The 22,435-nt window shown below is 43.6% G+C and overlaps 1 protein-coding gene across 3 annotated transcripts in view; it reads right to left on the reverse strand.

The window, feature by feature from the left end:
* fhip1aa (FHF complex subunit HOOK interacting protein 1Aa) overlaps nt 1-22,435 on the reverse strand; it is a 192,056-nt gene that overhangs the window by 13,437 nt on the left and 156,184 nt on the right. For all 3 annotated transcript variants that reach the window (XM_072553768.1, XM_072553356.1, XM_072552582.1), the window contains 2 exons: nt 20,564-20,643; nt 953-1,155 (listed from right to left, as the gene is read on the reverse strand). In XM_072553768.1, coding sequence (XP_072409869.1) covers nt 953-1,155; nt 20,564-20,643 — 283 coding nt within the window. The remainder of the gene's footprint in view (nt 1-952; nt 1,156-20,563; nt 20,644-22,435) is intronic.

A 22,435-nucleotide genomic window follows, 5' to 3' on the forward strand; every position in this document is an offset into this window, starting at 1 on the left:
AGAAATGGACAGTACAGCGCTAGGTATCAGGCACCCTCTGTCACTTGAATAGTGTACAAGTTTAGACAGTTTCCAATGTTATACATATGTCCAATGCCAAAGGGGATGACACACAAGTTTATCTCAAAACTTCAGATGCCTCTGAAAGTTTTTGTTAAGCTGACCATTAGAAGACATGAAGACAAGCCCCAAGACAAATGGCCTCTTAATAACTTAAAATGCTCAAAGAAAAGCTATCAACTTTCAATTCTGTGTCTCTTCAAGGTACAAGAGAATCCTGAAACACACTGTAAATTGCTGGCTAGCTTAAACCTTCTGTGGTACACTCTCCAAGCCTGAACCACTGCCCTGTAATTGACCTGCAATCAAGATTATTGTCTTTACTACTATAGCCATTACTTCAGAAGAATAAGGCATGGATCTTCTGCAGATAAGATGGTGGTGGTAAAGGAACATTTTGACACTTTAAAAAGAAAGTTATAATAGCAGAGCAAAGATAATAGCAGAACTGATTGTAAAATAAACAGAAACAGGGTTAAAGGAAGTTTAAATCACTAACAATGAGGAGAAAGTGGTAGACTAGAGAGATTCTGGGAACACTCTGCTAGCCATATACGATGGATACAGTTAGGCTCAGAAACTAAACAAATATATGCTCAAGCCAATCTAAACTAGATACTGCATCTCTCCATTAATGCACCAATTCAATCTTATCTGAGTCACCTAGAATTTGAAGGACAATATTTTTTTCCCGGGAGATAGAAGAAATGACTATTATCAATTATCACTTCTCTATGGCCATTTACGTTATTTTCCTCTTCTACGTACTGGAAGACGGATAGTGATCTCTGTAAAGAACACTATCATTTCTGGAAATAGATGAAATGTTATTCCACAGATTTTGTATTGTAGAAGACTGAATAAAACAATACACCAAAAACAAATCTCATACCTGCAGTGGCAGTATGGGACAGATCAGTGACTTTAGACTCCGAGAACTCATCGCCCTCATGTTCCCCCTGGGTCATCGGAATACTGGAATTACAGCAGGCTGGAGTTAAGGCAAGCAGCTTGGCAGCAGACACTGAGTAGCAATCTCTTTCCCTCACTGCTCCACGCTGGCTCAGCATCATGTGATTGCATGGTATTAGATATCTGTAAGAGCAAACTCTCTAATTAGTCATGTCAGGATGATTATAAATTAGCTGTGAAACCTGGTGGTCACACCCTATTTAAGCTACCTGTAATGCACTTTTATACAAATATTGCCAACAGTTCCAGAAAAGATAAACTTGCAGATGAATTTATTCAAAACTCTCAGCACTGAAGGGAGCAAAACACTCTCAGAATGAAATGTCACTCCCTGTCCAGTGTATTGTACCCAAAAGTGCAGCAAATAGAACTAGCTTGCAGTTTCAATGGTTGCTTTCGATTTCCCATCCTGGATCATGGGCAGATGATATACAATCAACAAAGCACTTCTATCTGAAGCAAGGTTTTTCAGTTACACCCTGAACCAGTGCAATCACTCAATGAACTTGAAAGGGTTCAGAAAAGATTTACAAGGATGTTGCCAGGGTTGGAGGGTTTGAGCTACAGGGAGAGGCTGAACAGGCTGGGGCTGTTTTCCCTGGAACGTCAGAGGCTGAGGGGTGACCATATAGAGGTTTACAAAATTATGAGGGGCATGGATAGGATAAATAGACAAAGTCTTTTCCCTGGGGTCGGGGAGTCCAGAACTAGAGGGCATAGGTGTAGGGTGAGAGGAGAAAGACATAAAAGAGACCTAAGGGGCAACTTTTTCACACGGAGGGTTATACGTGTATGGAATGAGCTGCCAGAGGATGTGGTGGAGACTGGTACAATTGCAACATTTAAGAGGTATTTGGATGGGTGTATGAATAGGAAGGGTTTGGAGGGATATGGGCCGGGTGCTGGCAGGTGGGACTGGATTGGGTTGGGATATCTGGTCAGCATGGACGGATTGGACCGAAGGGTCTGTTTCCGTGCTGTACATCTCTATGACTCTTAAGTGTAAAGAGAAGGAAGGTAAAAAGACCCTTGGTACCCAATAGGAGGAGCTTCTCTAGCGCCACCTTTGTTCTCTTACACTTGTCATTTTATTTTGTATCCTGTTTGTTTCATTCATCATCCCGAAACTGAAACTTCTCAGGACGAGCACAAAATCAGCTGTCAATTTCAGAGTAAATGTATTTCAAAAAAGTTTCAACGGTGCTGGTTCTTTAAACTGTTCAAAGACATCGAAAATTACAAGAGACTTCATATCCTCAATGTTGAAGAACTGGTTAATTGTTCACAACTTAAAGAGAATAAAACTGCTTCTTTGTATAAGCAAATGGTACTCCTTTCATGTCATTTTTATAAAAGAGGAGAGCTTGTAAAACTGCAAGGATCTGACAACAATAGACAAGCTGCTTAAAGGTGGGCATTGGTTTCAAGTGATTGTCCAAGCTCAATCCTTAAACGTACAGAGCTTATTATAAGTTTATTCATTTTTCTGGGATCAGTGATCAGAGAGGTGATGTGCCAGGAACGTGTATTACTGGCTCCTATAGGTGGATTGACTTTGCAGTCTTTCCATGTCTCTTCTTCCTCAGGCAGCTGAGGAAATTTGGCATGATGGCGAATACCCTTGCCAACTTTTATAGGTATGCCATTGAGAGCATTGTGTCTGGATGTATCACTACCTGGTATGGCAACTGTACCATTCAAGATCGGAGACGGTTACAGAAAGTGGTGAACTCGGCCCGGACAATCACAAAGGCCAACCTCCCATCTATACAATCCATCTACCAGGCCCACTGTCAAGGAAAGGCCGCCAGCATTCTCAAAGATCCATCCCACCCTGACAATGTTTTTCTACAACCTCTGCCATTGGTGAGAAGGTACAGAAGCCTAAACACACGCACCAGCCGGTTTTGAAACAGTTTCCACCCTACTGTTGTTAGAATACTGAATGGACTCTCAAACTTTTAACATTCGCCTGTACCTGTGATTTTGTGGTTGCCGCTGTTTACCTATTATTTACTGTCTATGTTACCTAACTCTGTGATCTGCCTGGATTGCTCACAAGACAAAGCTTTTCACTGTGCTTCGGTACACGTGACAATAAATTCAACTTAATTCAAATAGAAAGTGACACAGTTGGCATCATGGTTCACTAGTGTGAATAGTTGCAGTTTGCAATGGCTGCCATTTCCCACTGGAAACATTCAAGGTAGCTGATGCCCAAGGAGACATTTGGTGTCTTCAAAGGCTCTGGCACCAGGTCATTTACTTTGGATGATGTTGGTTTTGAATTTGTGAATTTGTAAATTTGTAAAGTGAATAGGTTTGAAAAGTATGCTTCTTCTTCTACTATGGAATGGTACATAACAATTTTAAACATGGATTGCATGGTATTAGGGGATTGCAGAAACACTCTCTTCACTACACTGTCTTTTAACCAAAATGAGAAAACATGTGAAACCAAAGCATAGTTTTCTGCTATTAACACACAACTCAAACTTTCTAACGAACTATGACAAAAGATGAATTTTAGAATCAATATCCAATTTAGCTGAAACTCTTAGTATTGATTCCTGATGTTGCACTGCAACCAGACGGAATGATGGAATTTTAAATCAGCGCACAATAAAGATGACCAATGCATGACATTACAGTCACTGCTTTGTTTGACAACTGCTGCCAATGAGTGTAACAATTTAAAGACCAAAACCTCTTCGGGAGAAATGTGAAATTATGGGAAGTTTTTAAAAGCCTGTTTTCAGACCTGAAATTGGTGATGCAATGGAGCAACATGCCCAAAGCCAGGGCATGTCCACCTGAATAAGGGCACTGGAATGGTTTTGACAAGCTACCAACACTGCTCCAGCCCCTAAAGCCAGCTCACCAGTTTATTGATGCCCTGTTACGGGCCGTGGAGGTGAGCAGCCAATGAGTTGCTATTCCTCTTGTGTGTGCAAGAGCTGGGGGCTGTAAGGGGAAATGAACAAACTGACCACAGCAGCATGGCACTGGGAGCCATTTATGGAAAGAGAATAGAGGAATTCACGTAATAGGGGATAGTATAGTCAAGGGAATGGACACTGTTCTCCACGGCCAGGATCAAGAGTCCCAAAAGCTGTGTTCCCTGCCAGGAGCCCTGCTTCAGGATATCTCCTCTGGGCTGCAGAGGAACTTGGAGTGGGAGGAGAAAGATCCAGTTGTTATGGTCCATGTAAGAACCAGTGGTATGGGTTGAATGAGGAAGGAGATTCTGCTGAGGGTATATAACCAGCTAGGGGCTACGTTGAAAGCAGAACCAAAAAGGTAACCATCTCCAGATTACTACTTCAGCCATGATCGAAGTGGTGCAGAGACAAAATTAAAGAGGTAAACATGCGGCTCAAGGATTGGTGTGAGAGAAACGGGCTTGAGTTCATGGGACATTGTTACCAGTACTGGGGAAGCAGGAAGCTGTTCCAATGGGACGAGCTCCACCTGAACAATGCTGGGGCCAGAGTCCTGGCAAATTATATAACTAGGGCTCTGGATAAGGCATTAAACTAAAATATTTAGGGAGGCGGGTTCAGTTGCATGGAAAATTAGAAAATCAAAGGTCAAGGTAGGATTGCAGGTTAGTGATGGGGCTGATTCTTATCAGAACATAAAAGGAAGGGACAGAATGTGTGAATGTCATATTGTACCAAGGAACCAGAAAGGTTTTAGGGAAATTTGATAATAGAATAAAATTAAGGGCTTTGTATTTGAATGCACAAAACAGAAACAACAAAGCAGATCGAGGTAAATGAATGTGATCTCATAGCCGTTACAGAAATATGGGTACAAGGATATCAAAGCTGAGAATTTAACATTCAGGAACATGTGACCTTTCAGAGACATGGGAGAGATGAAAAAGGTTATGGGGCAGCACTGCAAAAGAAGAGATGAAATGAGGACATTTTGAAGAGATGATCAAGGCTCAGTTGATGTACATATCATTTGGGTGGAGGTAATAACCAGCAAGGGAAGAAAGATCATTGTCGGAGTAGCGTACAGACCCCAAAGAGTAGCCACTTTGTGGGGAAATGATATAAATGAATAAATGATAGCAGCATGTAAAAAGAATAGAGCAATAATTATGCATTACCGCAAACTTCATGTTGATTGGCTCAATCAGGTTGGAAAGGTTAGCGACAAGACATTCAGAGTAGTCTCCTCCAGCAATATGTCATGCAGCAAACCAGGGAACAGGCTAAGTTGTATCTCATAACGGGTAATAAGGCATTTAATAAACAACTTGAGAGTAAAAGATATCCTAGGAAGTAGAGGAAAGGATAGCAAAGATGATTCTCGATAGGAGTGAGAGTGACAGAGTAGTTATGGGGGACTGTAACTTTCCAAATATTGACTGGAAATACTATAGTTCGAGTCAGGTTAGATGGGTCAGGTTTTGTCCAATGTGTGCAGGAGGGTTTCCTGACACAGACCAGCAATGGATTTGGTACTAGGGAATGAATCTGGACAGGTGTTAGATTTGGAGGTAGGTGAACACTTTGGTGATAATGACCACAATTTGGTTATGTTTACTTTAGCGATGGAAAGGGATAGGCATATACCACAGGGAAGAATTATAGCTGCAGGAAAAGGCAATTATGAGGTTATTAGGCAAGATTTAGGATGGGGAAGGAAACTGCAGGGGATGGGCACGACTGAAATGTGCAGCTTGTTCAAGGACAAGTTACTGCGGGACCTTGATAAGTACATACCTGTCAGACAGGGAGGAAGTGGTCGAGCGTGGGAGCCGTGGTTTACTAAAGAAGTTGAATCTCTTGTCAAGAGCAAGCTTATGTTAGAATGAGACATGAAGGCTCAGTTAGGGGACTTGAGAGATACATGTTAGCCATGAAGGACCTAAAGAGAGCGCTAAGAAGAGACAGGAGGGGACATGAGCGATCTTTGGTAGGTAGGGTCAAAGGAAACACTAAAGCTTTCTGTAGGTATGTCAGGAATAAAAGAATGACTAGAATAAGATTACAGCCAGTAAAGGAGAATAGTGGGAAGTTGTGCGTGGAGTCCGAACAGATAGGAGAAGTGCCAAATGAATATTTTTTTGTCAGTATTCACACTGGGAGAAGACAATGTTGTCAAGGAGAATACTGAGATACAGGCTATTATACTAGATGGAATTGAGGTTCCTAACGAAGAGATGTCAGCAATTTTGGAAAGTGTGAAAATAGATAAGACCCCTGGGCTGGATGGGATTTATCCTAGGATTCTCTGGGATGCCAGGAAGGAGATTGCTGAGCCTTTGGCTTTGATCTTTATGTCGTCATTTTCTACAGCAATAGTTCCAAAAGACTGGAGGATAGCAAATGTTGTTCCCTTGTTCAAGAAGGGGAGTAGAGACAATCTTGGTAGTTATAGACCTGTGAGCCTTACTTCAGCTGTGGGTAAAGTGTTGGAAAGGGTTATAAGAGATGGGATTTATAATCATCTAAAAAGGAATAATTTGGTTGGGGACAGTTAACACAGTTTTGTGAAGGGTAGGTCGTACCTCACAAACCGTATTGAGTTCTTTGAGAAGGTGACCAAACAGATAGATGAGGGTAAAGTGGTGGATATGATGTATGTGGATGTCAGTGAAGCATTTGATAAGATTCCCCATGGTAGGCTATTGCACAAAATACTGAGGCATGGGATTGAGGGTGATTTAGTGGTTTGGATCAGAAGTTGGCTAGCTGTAAGAGGATAGAGGGTCATGGTTGATGGGAAATGTTCATCCTGGAGTTCAGTTACTAATGGTGAATTGCAAGGATCTGTTTTGGGGCTGCTGCTGTTTGTCATTTTTATAAATTACCTGGAGGAGGGTGTAGAAGGTTGGGTTAGTAAATTTGTGGATGACACTAAAGTCAGTGGAGCTGTGGACACTGCCAAAGGGCGTTGCAGATTACAGAGGGACATAGATAAGCTGCAGAGCTGGGCTGAGAGGTGGCAAATGGAGTTCAATATGGAGAAGTGAGAGGTGATTCACTTTGGAAAGAGCAACAGGAATGCAGAGTACTGGGCTAATGGTAAGATTCTCGGCAGTGTGGATGAGCAGAGAGATCCCTGAAAGTTGCCACCCACATTGATAGGGTTGTTAAGAAAGCATTCGATGTGTTAGCTTTTATTGGTAGAGGGACCGAGTTGTAGCTGTATAAAACTCTGGTGCGGCCACACTTGGGAGTGTTGCGGACAATTCTGGTCGCCGCATTATAGGAAGGACGTGGAGGCATTGGAAAGCGTTCAGAGGAGATTTACCAAGATGTTGCCTGGTATGAAGCGAAGGTCTTATGAGGAAAGGCTGAGGGATTTGAGGCTGTTTTCATTAGAGAGAAGGATAAGAGGTGGCTTAATAGAGACAGGGTGGACAGTGAGCACGTTTTTCCTCAGATGGTTGGCTAGCATGAGGGGAATGTAGCTTTAAACTGAGGAGTATTAGATATAGGACAGATGTCAAAGGTAGGTTTGTTGCTCAGAGAGTAGTAAAGGCATGGAATGCCCTGCTTGCAGACTCACCAACTTTAAGGGCATTTAAATGGTCTTTAGGTAAACATATGGATAATAATGGAATAGTGTAGGTTAGATGGGCTTCAGATTGGTTTCACAAGTCGGTGCAACATCAAGGGCCAAAGGGCCTGTACTGCGCTGTAATGTTCTATGTTCTATGTAGTGATCATAACATGATTGAATTTAATATTCAGTTCGAGATTGAGAAATTTGCATCAGAAATAATTCTTTAATTTAAATAAAGGGAATTACAATGAGGACAGAGTTAGCTAAAATGAACTGGGCAGATAGATGAGTAGGAATGCCAGCTGAAGTGGAAACATTTAAGAAGATCATTCATAACTCTCAGAAAATATAAACCCCAGTAAGAAGGAAAGATTCTATGAGAGGGATACACCAACCATGGCTAATCAAGTAAGTTAAGGAAGGTACTGAATTGAAAGAAAAAGCACAGGAGACAGCAAAAATCAGTGATAGCCCTGAAGACAGGGATAAATTCATAATTAACACTGGGGGGCTAAAAAGATAAGACAGAGAAAATAAACTACAAGGGCAAATCAGTGAGGAACATAAAAACTAACAATAAGAGCTTCTTTAAATATACAAACAGGAAGAGAGGGGTCAAAAGTGAACACAGGCCATTTAAAAGCTGGGGAGGCGATTTTGGGGACAAAGAAATGGCAGAGGAGTTGAAAAGATATTCTGTATCAGACTGTATGGTGAAGATACTACAAACATCCCATTAATAGTAAAGAATATGGGGGTGGAATTAAATACCGTCATCATCAATGGAGATGTAGTATTAGACAAACTAAAGGTAAATGAGTCTCCTGGCCCTAATGACTTACAGCTGAGGATCCTAAAAGAGGTAGTTACAGAGATGGCAGATGCATTGGTTGTAACTTTCCAAAAATCTTTAGATTCTGGAGAAGTTCTAGAGGATCAAAAAACTGCCAATGTGACACCATGATTCAAAAAGGGGGAGGCAAAAAGAAGGTAACTATAGGCAGATTAGCCTAACATCTATTGTTGGAAAAGTATTGGAATCAACTATTAATCAATTGGAAAATCATAATCTAATCAAGCATGGCTTTATGAAGGGGAAATAGTGTCTGACTAATTTATTACAGCTTTCTGAGGAAGTTTCAACCAGAGTGGAAAGAAGGGAACCAGTAAATGTGTTGTCTTTGAACTTCCAAAAGGCATTCAACAAGGTATCTCACAAAAGAATATGTCATAAGAAAGAAGGTAAGTCATAAGATAAAAAAAAATGGGGGTGGAACAGTGATTTGGCATGGATAGAGAATTGGTTCATGGGCAGTGGAGAGAAGGATCACCTTCAGGTTGGTGATCTGTAACCAATGCTTCCATAAGGATCAGTGCTGGGACCACAACGGCTTACATTAATGACTTGGAGGAAGGAAGTGAGTGTCCTGTAGCCAAATGTGCAGATGACACAAAAACAAGTGGAAAGGCAGGTTACATGAGGGATACATACAGTTTGCAGAGAGATATTGAGAAGTTAATAAAGTGGGCAAAAAGTTGGCAACTGGAATATAATGTGGGAAAATGTGAAGTTGTTCATTTTGGAATGGAGAATTTATGAATATTATTATGAGCATTATTCAAATGAAGAAAAACTGTAGAAAACTGCAACACAAGGGAGCTGGGGGTAACTTGTGCACAAAACACAGAAAGCTGGCTCAGAGGTGTAGCAGGTAATCAGGAAGGCTCATGGAATGTTGACCCTTATTTCAAAGGGGTTAGAGTGTAAGAATTGGGAAGGCTTGACTAATTGTACAAGGAGCTGATGAGACCACATGACGAGTACTGTGAGCACTCTTATTTAAGGGAAGATATCAGCAGAGGCAGTTCTGAGAAGGTTCACAGAGATCATCCTTTGATGAAGGAGATTGTCTTACAAATAAAGATTTAACAGGTTGGAACTCTACTCATTGGAGTTTTGGAAAATGAGGGGTGATCTCATTGAAACACACAGGATTCTTATGGGGCTTGACAGGGTCAATGCTGAGATGATGTATGTTTCCCCTCATGGGAGATTCTAGGATTAGAGGGTATAATCTCAGAATAAAGGGGTGCCAATTTCAGACTGAAATAAGAAGGAATTTCTTCTCTCGGAGGGTTTTGGAACTCCTTGCCATGAAGAGCTGTGAGAGCAGAGTCCATGTGTAGAATTACAGTAGAGATACATTGATTCTTGAGCAGTAGGGGAATCGACTTTGTTCAGGCATTCTTAGAACCTTGGTATTGTCAATCGTTATTCTGCATGAAAGAAAAGGGCACTGCAAAGTTCAGTTTCCTTCCCTTTACATACCCTTCTGAACAAAATAGTTTTAAAAAACAGTCTAAAATAATTATACGTGAATTTAGTTACGTGCAGCACCATATGCCATACGAGTATCATAATTTTTTTCCCTACCCTCGAAGAATCTTTGAGAGAAAATGTTCCCTCATGTACCAACTTAACAAGATCTCTATCCATCTTCCTGTAACCTCTAAGTTGCAGCTGGAGATCAGGAGGAAAGACTTCCATCCACCAAATTCTACTCCAAGGTCACTTGAACGTACACTGTGAATATTACCTGCAGTACTTAAGGAAAGCTATGTATTAACTGGCACTGGCAGTCACTTGTACTTAATATTATGTTAATCATTAACACTGTATTAATATTTGTAAGTTTAAAAACAGATTAGCGCAATTCTTGAAACAGAGTCGAAGTGGACAGCGGTTCCTTATTCTGACTGATCAATAACATGTTCACAAACAACAGGGCAATCTCAGAGAGGTGAAGGACACAAGGAAATGAGATTATCTCCCAGTTACGCGTTCAAGCTAAGGCACACTCTGGGAACATGTGTAACGTTAGTTGGTTCTGGGGAAAACATGGTCACTGAAAATGCACTTAATTGCCTATTTGTCGATATTGTTCCAGTTGGCAATGCATCAGAACAGGTGCTCTCGAAAGTGCTGAATCACGAACCACAAGAGCGCTCTTCATTATAACTCTATTTTTTTTTTCTAATCAACCTATTCAGAGATGTAATTACACACCTCTGCAGCAGGTGGGACTTGAACCCATGTCTCTCGGTTCAAGGGAAGGGACTCTACCAATGTGTTGCAAGAGAGCCCAAAATTATCCATTACACGAGTCATATTTATCCAGTACACCTAATAAAGTTAAGGGGTTCCCAACAGAACTGCCTCACAAACACTGTGGAATACAAGCCCCCAGCTAAAAAAAAAGACAGAACAAGTCTTGGTTGGAGCTCCAGGATATTTTCCAGTTAAATGGTAACAATGGAGATAATATTTCATTAGTCATCGTGCTAAACATTGCCCAGTACCAGTTACACAGATTTTATTTATTACCATATGGTATTAACACTAGCTAGAATTTCTAATTATTTACAAACAATCATCATCCAGTCAAATAAGAAAGTGTATGTATAGAAAACTCTCTGTCCAAATGGAACTGAGGGGTTTTCTCGAGGGGAAACTGAATGAATCCAAGAACATGCCTCTCACACTATATCAAATAGGACTGACTTAGAAATAAACCCACAACTCTCTACAGACCAAAACAAACAAAGCTGCTTTCCCAGTAAGAATTGTCAAAGCATGCCTCAGAGTGACTGAAATATCAGGTCTATCAAACTGTTAAGGATCAATTAAGAATGCAGATAGGAACACGAGGAAAGCCTCAACAATTTCTGTGTGAAAGTGAGGCAAGGAGGGTTGGTGAATCGACCATATCTGAAATGGTTGTTTTGAAAGGCTAGAATGAGGATCACTGATTCTTAAACAGAACGGAGCTTCACTGGAGACAATTCTTATGTAGATATTATAAAACGTCACAAACCTAAAGTGAGAACCGCAAACCTTCTGAAAGTTCTACTGACTGATACGAGACACTGCTTAATGGACAGATGCCAGAAATTGAGCTGGGTTTCAAAGGCAGAGATGAGGGAAAAACCTGGATCTAGAACCTAATGGTGTTCAACAAGAAAACTGTAGTTCAGGGTGTAGTACCGAACCTGTGGAACATGCTGGCTGTGTTTATAGCAGGAATCATGACTGCATGGAATGACTAATAGTCATACAGAGGCATTGCAGAATGAAACGTGATCCCAAGAGTGGGGACAGTGACAAATGACTCACTATCCCCATTGATGAGAAAGCTCACCAGGCCGAGCTCCAAACCAGAGGTTAAGAACTAACCAGGGGCTTCTCGACGAATCACAAGTCTCAATATCAGCAGAAACTGCTGGCCAATCAGGCTGGCAGCTCCTGGGAACCAGACAGTTTTTGGAAGTCAAGTCTTGACAGGATCCAATGGTCAGAAGGGTCATCTCTTTCTCTCAAGTCTTGCAGGGTGAAGATTCGCAGGAAGAGGAGCGTTGGGGTGGCAGGTGGAGAGGAGAGTTCTGGTGGCGGAGGGGGGGTTCGTTGGCAAGAACAGAGTCTGCCTTCCATTGGCAAACCTCCTTGTACATTCCCCCCTCCCAACAACTGTTCCAATGAGCCTCAGATTGGGATAAAGGAAAGCACCCCCCCCCCCCCAACACAACCCAGCAGGTAGGGCACCCAGGCATTTTTCTCACTTGCCTGGAAGGCAGATAATTGAGTTGGTGGTCAGTTGAGGTCTTTAAGTGGTCATTAGTTGAACATTTAGAGCCTTAATTGCAGGTGGACGTTCTTGTCCAGCACTTCATTACTGAGAACAGGATAAGTATTTCTCCAGTTTTGACTCAGCCCTTTATAAGTCCTAATACCACCACCAGAGAGGGGAAAGTTGTACCCCAGTCTCCAACAGTGATGGTATTAGGAACAGAAACAGAGCATGTACAAATAGCTGGCTGTGAGAAAACAAAACAAGCTGCCAAGCAGATGTCTTTCGGTCCCAGTCAGAAACAAGAAGCTGATGTTTCTGAAGAGGTCCAGTGGTTAGCACTGCTGCCTCTCAGCTTCAGGGAGCAGAATTCAATTCCACTCTCAGGTGACTATGTGCGTTCACCCCATGTCTGCGTGGGTTTCTGCTGGGTGCTCCAGTTTCCTTCAACAGTCCAAAGTGTGTACTTAGGTGGACAGGCCATGCTAAATTGCTCCATAATGTCCAGGGCAGTGCAGACTAAGTGAGTTAACCATGGTAAAGGATTACATGGATAGGGTGGAATGCTCTTCTGAGGGTTGATACAGATCCAATGGGCTGAATGATCTCTGTCTGCCATTGTAGGGATTCTAGAATTCTATTCTATGATTTAGTCATCGTCTGGCTCAGTGGTGGTTTGAACTACCTCAAGTGTAGATCTTTCATTCATGTGGATAGATAAAGCAACGACTGATTGATTTCAGTCTAATAATACTCCCGCAAGTAGCCGTTATTACCTTAAACCTGAGAGTTACAGGGCATAATTTACAAATGTAAAATTTGCAAATGTGGTAAACATTGAGGGAAGTAGTTACCAATCTCAAGGTCATAGGATGGTAAACTGGTGTATACATGGGAGATGAAATTCAATGCAGAAGTGTGAAAGTGATTCATTTTGGTCAGAAGAATGGCAAAAACTGATCGATTCAAAATGAATAATGCTGCACTGCAGGGTATTTGTCCGCAAACGTTAAAGCTGGCAAAAGCAATTAACAAAACAATTAACAAATGGAATCCTGGGCTATATAAACAGAAGCACAGACTGCAAACGCGAGGTCATTATGTAGCTCACTAAACCGATATAAACACTTGTTAAGTCCCGGCTAAAGTCATGTGCTCATTTCGAAGTAGCAGATTAGGACAAAGGAAGATTTGGAGAGAAGGCAGAAAAGATTTGCTGAAATAGTTTGAAGGATACAGTATTACAGGTATGTGGATAGATTGTAGAATGTGGGACTGTTTTCTTCGGGAAAGAGAAGACCAGGAGGCAACTTTATATAAACATTTAAAATATCAGAAATCTATAAAATTCGAACAGGCCAAGACAGGGTAAATGTAGGAAGGATAATCCTGATGAGCAGGGAATCCAGAATCTGGGGACATGGTCGAAAGATGTGAGGTTGACCATTTCAGGATCGGGATGAGGAGAGACTTAGAGTCATAGAGATGTACAGCACGGAAACAGACCCTTCGGTCCAACCCGTCCATATCGACCAGATATCCCAACCCAACCTAGTCCCACCTGCCAGCACCTGGCCCATATCCCTCCAAACCTTTCCTATTCATACACCCATCCAAATGCCTCTTAAATGTTGCAATTGTACCAGCCTCCACCACTTCCTCTGGCAGCTCATTCCATACACGTACCACCCTCTGTGTGGAAAGAGTTGCCCCTTGGGTCTCTTTTATATCATTCCCCTCTCACCCTAAACCTATGCCCTCTAGTTCTGGACTCCCCGACCCCAGGGAAAAGACTTTGTCTATTTACCCTATCCATGCCCCTCATAATTTTGTAAATCTCTATAAGGTCACCCCTCAGCCTCCGACGCTCCAGGGAAAACAGCCCCAACCTGTTCAGCCTCTCCCTATAGCTCAAATCCTCCAACCCTGGCAACATCCTTGTAAATCTTTTCTGAATCTTTCAAGTTTCATAAACATCTTTCCGATAGGAAGGAGACCAGAGTTGCACACAATATTCCAACAGTGGCCTAACCAATGTCCTGTACAGCCACAACATGACCTCCCAACTCCTGTACTCAATACTCTGACCAATAAAGGAAAGCATACCTAACACCTTCTTCACTATCCTATCTACCTGTGACTCCACTTTCAAGGAGCTATGAACCTGCACTCCAAGGTCTCTTTGTTCAGCAACACTCCCTAGGACCTTGCCATTAAGTGTATAAGTCCTTCTAAGATTTGCTTTCCCAAAATGCAGCACCTCACATTTATCTGAATTAAACTTCATCTGCCACTTCTCAGCCCATTGACCCATCTGGTCAAGATCCTGTTGTAATCTGAAGTAACCCGCTTCACTGTCCACTACACCTCCAATTTTGGTGCCATCTGCAAACTTACTAACTGTACCTCTTATGTTCACATCCAAATCATTTATGTAAATGACAATAAGTAGAGGACCCAGCACCGATCCTTGTGGCACTCCACTGGTCACAGGCCTCCAGTCTGAAAAACAACCCTCCACCACCACCCTCTGTCTTCTACCTTTGAGCCAGTTCTGTATCCAAATGGAGAGTTCTTCCTGTATTCCATGAGATCTAACCTTGCTAATCAGTCTCCCATGGGGAACCTTGTCGAACGCCTTACTGAAGTCCATATAGATCACATCTACTGCTCTGCCCTCATCAATCCACTTTGTTACTTCTTCCAAAACTCAATCAAGTTTGTGAGACATGATTTCCCACACACAAAGCCATGTTGACTATCCCTAATCAGTCCTTGACTTTCCAAATATATGTACATCCTGTCCCTCAGGATTCTCTCCAACAACTTGCCCACCACCGAGGTCAGGCTCACCGGTCTATAGTTCCCTGGCTTGTCTTTACGACCCTTCTTAAACATGGTACCATGTTTGCCAACTTCCAGTCTTCTGGCACCTCATCTGTGACTATCGATGATACAAATATCTCAGCAAGAGGCCCAGCAATCACTTCTCTAGCTTCCCACAGAGTTCTTGGGTACACTTGATCAGGTCCTGGGGATTTATCCACCTTTAACCATTTCAAGACATCCAGCACTTCCTCCTCTGTAATATGGACATTTTGTAAGATGTCACCATCTATTTCCCTACAGTCTATATCTTCTTCACTCAGAGTGGAATTCTCTGCCTCAGAAAGTGGTGCAGGCCAAATTATTTCATGTTTTCAAAGAGGAGTTAAACATAGTTCTTACAGCTAAAGGGAAGGAAAGGTAGAAAACAGGAAGAACAGGGTACGGAGTTGGACGATCACCTGTGATCAGAGTGAACGGTGGCACACATGCCAAGGGCCGAATGGCCTGCTATTTTCTATGTTTTCTTCACCCCCCCCGTTTCTGAACCTGGAAATGAGCCCATCACTTTGACTGGGGCTTAACAAGCGTGTTATGTGGGTTTAGCATAATGACCTGGCTTTTGTAATCTGTGCTTCTGTTTATCGAATAGACGGTGTCACTGAGCAGATTATTGTTGAGCAGGGGCTGCTTGAGAGCACTGCTGATAACACCTTCCATCGCTTTACTGACAATTGAGTAGACTGACAGGGCAGGTAATTGGCCGGGGGTTGGATTTAGAGAGTCATACAGCTTTGGCCCAACTCATCCATGCTGACCAGGTTTCCTAAACTGAACTATTCCCATTTGCCTGCATGTGGCCCGTATCCCTCTTCAACCTTTCCTATTTATGTACCTGCAGTCAAACAGTTATACAAGACAGAAACAGATCCTTTGGCCCAACTCATCCACACTGGCTGGACATCCCAATCTGATGTAGTCCCATTTGCCAACATTTGGCCCATATCTCTCAAACCTTTCCTATTCAGTTGCAACTGTACCAGCCTCCACCACTTCCTTTGTGTTCTGTGTATGCACCACCCTCGGTTTGAAAATGTTGCCCCTTAGGCCCTTTTCAAATCGTCCCCCCTCACCTTAAACCTCTAGTTTTGGACTCCCCCCACCCTGGGGAAAAGACCTTTGCTATTCACCTTATCAATGCCCCTCATGAATTTGTGAATTTCTATAAGGCCACTCTTTAGCCACCTACGCTCCAGGGAACAAAGCCCCACCCTATTCAGCCTCTCTCATAACTGAAACCTTCCAGTCTCACTAACAACCTTGGAATCATTTTTGCAATTGCTCTACTTTAATAGCATCCTTCCTATAGGCAGAAATAGTCATAGAAAGAGAGAGGATAGAGGAGGGGAGTGTGAGGCAGAGGCATCACAGAGTGGATTTCAATCACTATTTAATGGGGGGGGGGGGGGGGAGAAGAGAGAGAGAAAATTAGGGTTTTAAGGAGAGTGTGGAAATGACTGGACATCACATGATTGCCTTTGGACTTTGCTGTGCATAGATTATCTGTTGTGTTTCCCACTTTGAGACAGAGACAGCTCTTTAAACATTAAACATTAATTCAGTGAGTGTGACAGCTCTCCTAAAGCACTTTAATCAATTTGAAAGCAGTGAAAGAGAGTTTAGACTTTCCTGGGACTGAAAGGATGTCTGATTATTCATGCATTACAACCGGTGATATCTTGCTGTGCATCGATGGCCATGACCAGTTGAAGTTAAAAATCACACAACACCAGGTGATAGTCCAACAGGTTTATTTGGAAGCTTGTACAACCCAACCAACACCAGCACCTCCAAATCATGACCAGTTGATGCAGACATCGGGGGTAGAGGTCAGGTCAGATGCTGTAGGTAGGGGAAGGAAAGGCAGAGAAAGTAAAGGGGGAGAGAGAGCAAGAGAAACAGAGAGAGACAGAGCGAGAGAGAAAAACCCACAATTAGAAACTGGACTTTGAAAGTCTCACCACTGTCTGCTATTCACCAATTGCCAAAGGAATTCCTTTTTTTTTTAATAACAGTGACCGCACACTTTTAAAATTAATTCACAGACTGCAAATCACCCCCGATGGTCCAGAGCTGATGTCCTTCACTTCAATCTGCAGAATTCCAAATAACGTTGGTGCTTCAAGACAAACGATACATGAGATGGTTAACACAGACACAGGAGTCTTACTGTGGATCTGTCTGTCTCTCATATGCCAGGGGATGCACAGAGAGTTAGAGAAAGAGAAAGACAAAGAGAAGGGATAGAGTGGGGGGAAAACAGGGAGTTGGAGGGACATGGAGCTGGATGGGTGAAGAGAACATAGATCTGAGGGTATCCAGTCACTGCTCACTCCAGTGACCCCTCTCCAGAAACTGTGATGTGGAAAATTCAATCCTGCACTGGTATTCTGAAAAAAATAGGCAAAAGTGAGGATTGCAGATGCTGGAAATCAGAGTCTAGATTAGAGTGGTGCTGGAAAAGCACAGCAGCTCAGGCAGCATCCGAGGAGCAGAAAAATCGGTCAAAAGCCTGATGAAGGGCTCCTGCCCGAAACGTCGATTTCCCTGCTCCTTGGATGCTACCTTACCTACTGTGCTTTTCCAGCACCACTCTGATCTAGTTATGAAAAAAGTGTCCTGAAGAGATGACTGGCCTCTTTCCAGTTGTCAAGACAGGAGATGCTCCCCTGCTGCGGACAGAAAGGCTGCAGCCCCCTCCACCCCTGCAATACAAACAGCAGAGAGGGGGAAGGACAGAGTTCCCACCTCCCAGGATGTCCCACTCTTCTGAGGTATTTTCTAAATCCAAACGGTGAGGGTGTTATGAAAGTTTATGATGGTTTCTGAAGAATGGTGGGGAAATCCGACTGTTTAACTGGAAGGTACAACAACCATTTCAAATACTGTCTCTCCATGTGTCTCAAGAGGGGGAGGGAATGAGAGAGGAGAGAGGAGAGTGGGGGAGAGAGTGGGGGGGGGGAAAAGAGAGTGGGGGGGAGGAGAGAGTGGGGGGGAGGAGAGCGTGGGGGAGGGGAGAGAGCGTGGGGGAGGGGAGAGAGCGTGGGGGAGGGGAGAGAGCGTGGGGGAGGGGAGAGAGCGTGGGGGAGGGGAGAGAGCGTGGGGGAGGGGAGAGAGCGTGGGGGAGGGGAGAGAGCGTGGGGGAGGGGAGAGAGCGTGGGGGAGGGGAGAGAGCGTGGGGGAGGGGAGAGAGCGTGGGGGAGGGGAGAGAGCGTGGGGGAGGGGAGAGAGCGTGGGGGAGGGGAGAGAGCGTGGGGGAGGGGAGAGAGCGTGGGGGAGGGGAGAGAGCGTGGGGGAGGGGAGAGAGCGTGGGGGAGGGGAGAGAGCGTGGGGGAGGGGAGAGAGCGTGGGGGAGGGGAGTGAGCGTGGGGGAGGGGAGTGAGCGTGGGGGAGGGGAGTGAGCGTGGGGGAGGGGAGTGAGCGTGGGGGAGGGGAGTGAGCGTGGGGGAGGGGAGTGAGCGTGGGGGAGGGGAGTGAGCGTGGGGGAGGGGAGAGAGCGTGGGGGAGGGGAGAGAGCGTGGGGGAGGGGAGAGAGCGTGGGGGAGGGGAGAGAGCGTGGGGGAGGGGAGAGAGCGTGGGGGAGGGGAGAGAGCGTGGGGGAGGGGAGAGAGCGTGGGGGAGGGGAGAGAGCGTGGGGGAGGGGAGAGAGCGTGGGGGAGGGGAGAGAGCGTGGGGGAGGGGAGAGAGCGTGGGGGAGGGGAGAGAGCGTGGGGGAGGGGAGAGAGCGTGGGGGAGGGGAGAGAGCGTGGGGGAGGGGAGAGAGCGTGGGGGAGGGGAGAGAGCATGGGGGAGAGAGAAAGAGAGAAAGAAACAGAGACAGGGACAGAGAGAGAGAGGAAGGGATACACAGAGGAGACAGTATCTCAGTCTTTGCAGCCTCAGGTTGAAAACAATACGATGGGTTCCTATTGGACTGTAGTAATGTAGAATGTCCATGCAACTGAGGGGCTGTGACCTGGGACCTTGCTGTGCTGATTGAAGTGTGTGCGTGTGTGTATGTGCGCATGCGCAACACACGCTCATGGTCATTCTGATAGCTGTTTTAAGTTAAATGGGAGCGAGAGAGAGAGAGAGAGAGAGAGACAGGGGAAGGGGTGTTTGGGAGCGTGGGGGAGGGAGGAGGGAGCGTGGGGGAGAGAGAGGAGGGAGCGTGGGGGAGAGAGAGGAGGGGAGCGTGGGGGAGAGAGAGGAGGGAGCGTGGGGGAGAGAGAGGAGGGAGCGTGGGGGAGAGAGAGGAGGGAGCGTGGGGGAGAGAGGAGAGGAGGGGGGAGGTGCTCTGGTTTCCTCCCACAATCCAAAGATGTGCAGGTCAGGTGAATTGGCCATGCTAAATTGCCCACAGTGTTAGGTGCATTAGTCAGAGGGAAATGGATCTGGGTGAGTTACTCTTCGGAGGGTCAGTGTGGAGTGGTTGGGCCGAAGGGCCTGTTTCTACACTGTAGGGAATCTAATCAACGTTTCAATGAGATCACTTCTCATTCTTATAAAATCTGATCAATGAAGTCCCAACTTATTTAGCCTTTGCTCATAAGTCAATCCCTCCATAATGTTGATCACCCTCATGAACTTCTCTGAACTGCTTCCAATGACAGTATCTCTCTCTAAACTGTTTGTACCTCTCTCACTAGCTGCCTTTCCACCTATTTTTGAGGCATCTGCAAATTTAGCTGCAGCACATTCGCTTCCCTCCTCCAAGTTATTAATACATATTGTAAACAGCTGCGGCCCCCAGCACTGATCCCTGTGAAACCCCACAGGTTACAAGTTGCTATCCTGCCAAAGAACTCCCCATTGCCACCCGCTGTTTTCCAGCCATGAGCCAATTCTCTGTGCAATTCAACATTCCACCTCCATCACCACAGGCTCACATCTTATGTCTTCACCTTTTGTGTCGAATTCTCTCTCGATGTCCAAATATAACACATTTACTGGTTCACCTCTATCCACTCTGGTTAAGACTTACTCAAAAAAAAAATTAGTCAGACATGATTTCCCCTTTGTGAAACCTGCCCAATTAGATTATAATTTTCCAAATGTTCTGCTATTACTCCCTTCATAATTGATTTCGACAGTTTTCCAACAATAGATGTGGGGTTAATCGGCCTATTGTTACCTGCTCTCTAACTCCCTCTCTTTTGCGAAATGTGGTGTCACACTGGTAGCTCTCCAATCCTCTGGTACACCTCCAGAATCCAAGGGGGGGGTTTTCAAAAATTACAATCAATGCATTAGTGGGACAAACATCTACACGTTACATTGCACAAGATATTCAACAAATGCGTCATTCACATTTGTACGGAAACTTTTAGTCCCTTATTTTAGGTTTGATGGTTTATTTTTTTTCATTTTTAAAAGTGTTGCAAGGAATTCTTAACATGTTAAAATACTTAGCTTAAAATTATAATAGTTTCAAGTTATAACTATTTTGCTAGTTAATATTTAATACTTCAGAAACTAATGGATCTTCTCCACTCTATTCAGCATTTCCTTACCTCAAGACAAGTTGCAACATAACATCCTCACAATTCAGATTGATAAGGGTTCTGAACAGGGCCAGAGACACGACACATAACTGTCAGAAGGATTAAAAAAAAATCACCTTGTTACTGACACTACTCAACTCTTCTATAAACAAGAGTGATTTCAATTGTAACAAATATTGTTTAATCTTGAGAAAAACTTGTTTTTTTTTAAAAAGTACAAATTACATTTTAGTTGCATGTGTTACTCTGGTTTTTCTAGACTTGTACCTGGAATTGGAGAAGACTTAACAAAACATTGGTTAGTTCATTACAGTGAGCAATGCTTTAAAATGCAACATACTGGTTGAACTTTAGAATTAATTTCTTGAGAGCCCTTTACCAATTAGAACCTTGAAGGCCGAAATCTTTAACAATCTTGTATAGCACAGCAAAAGGTTGCGACCCATTACATAACATGTCAGTTTTAGCTCAGTAGCAATACTCGTGCCTCTGAGTTTGGTGATTAGGAATGTAATCCTCATTCTGATGACTGAAACACATCAGAAACACACAATGGTTAAAATTTTGATGCCGTGATCACAGAACATAACACATTGGTCAAAGAAGTAGAGGGAGATTCTCCATGTAGTGGGTAAAACATTTATCCCTTAACCAACATTACCAAAGTGGATAACTCTTCATTAGAGTTAGGGTCCTAGTGCCCAGTATGCAAAATTACTTACTGTATTTTCCCCTAAAATAATAGGAAATAATTCAAAAGGTTTACTTTAGCTGTGAAATGTTTGGGACATTGAGGATCAGAAGGCAATATATTCGTTCAAGTTCTTTCTATGCACAGACATAACCAGCTATAGATGTACAAACCATAAATGGCAATCTAAACCAAGTCCAATAAAATCTGCCAGACTAGGCAATGATATTTATTATAGATATAAAGGCATGCAATATAAAACTATAATTTATGTCATCTAAAAGACATTTAAGCTGTCTTCTGTCTTGCATACTTGTTTCTTATTCTTGACAAATTTGAAACAGGCATGACCTCTCCACCTGCAATGTATCACTGTTATGTTAGGGTAAATAAAGAGGAAGGAACTCTGAATGGTCTTTCCCTTCAAAATATTCCCTTATTTAACATGATAATATTCTACTCCTACCAAGAATAGGCATTTGGGGCATAGATCTTGATCCATCATTTTTGTTAGCCACAGAAATAGTGTTATAATACATCACTATTTCCTCCATCTTCCTGCTCCTAAGTTAGTGCACCTCCCCTTTAAAAGACTCAGTCAATTCCCCACCTGCATCCTTATTAAAACAACACTTTCTTGCGTCTCTTTGTGGCATGAAGTTCTTTTCAGTTTACATTTTGTTTGACCGAAGGAAAGTTTAAAATTATAGCTCAGAATTTCCCATGAGCTACCCTCATCATTGGCCAACTTTTCCAAAGCGCACCATTAACCATGTTCCAAATTCAGAACTCTTGATGATGCAGTCCGAGAAAACCCTAGCCCCTGTTTCTTTATTCTAGATGTCTCTATTGCTTTCTCCCTTCATGATGGGTAAGCGGCCAAAATAGATTAGATTGGATTATCTAGAGTATGGAAACAGGCCCTTTGGCCCAACAAGTCCACAATGGCCCTCCAAAGAGAAACCCACCCCCCCCTATATGTACCCCTGACTAATCCACCTAACACTACGGGCAATTTAGCATGGCCAATTCACCTGACCTGCACATCTTTGGACAGTGGGAGGAAACCCACGCAAACACGGGGAGAATGTGCAAACTCCACACAAACAATTGCCTGAGGTGGGTATTGAACCCGGGTCCCTGGCGCTGTGAGGCAGCAGTGCTAATCACTGAGCCACCATGCCTCCCCT

The sequence above is a fragment of the Chiloscyllium punctatum genome, chromosome 1 (genome assembly GCF_047496795.1).
Source record: "Chiloscyllium punctatum isolate Juve2018m chromosome 1, sChiPun1.3, whole genome shotgun sequence".
In the NCBI taxonomy this organism is placed as follows: domain Eukaryota; kingdom Metazoa; phylum Chordata; class Chondrichthyes; order Orectolobiformes; family Hemiscylliidae; genus Chiloscyllium; species Chiloscyllium punctatum.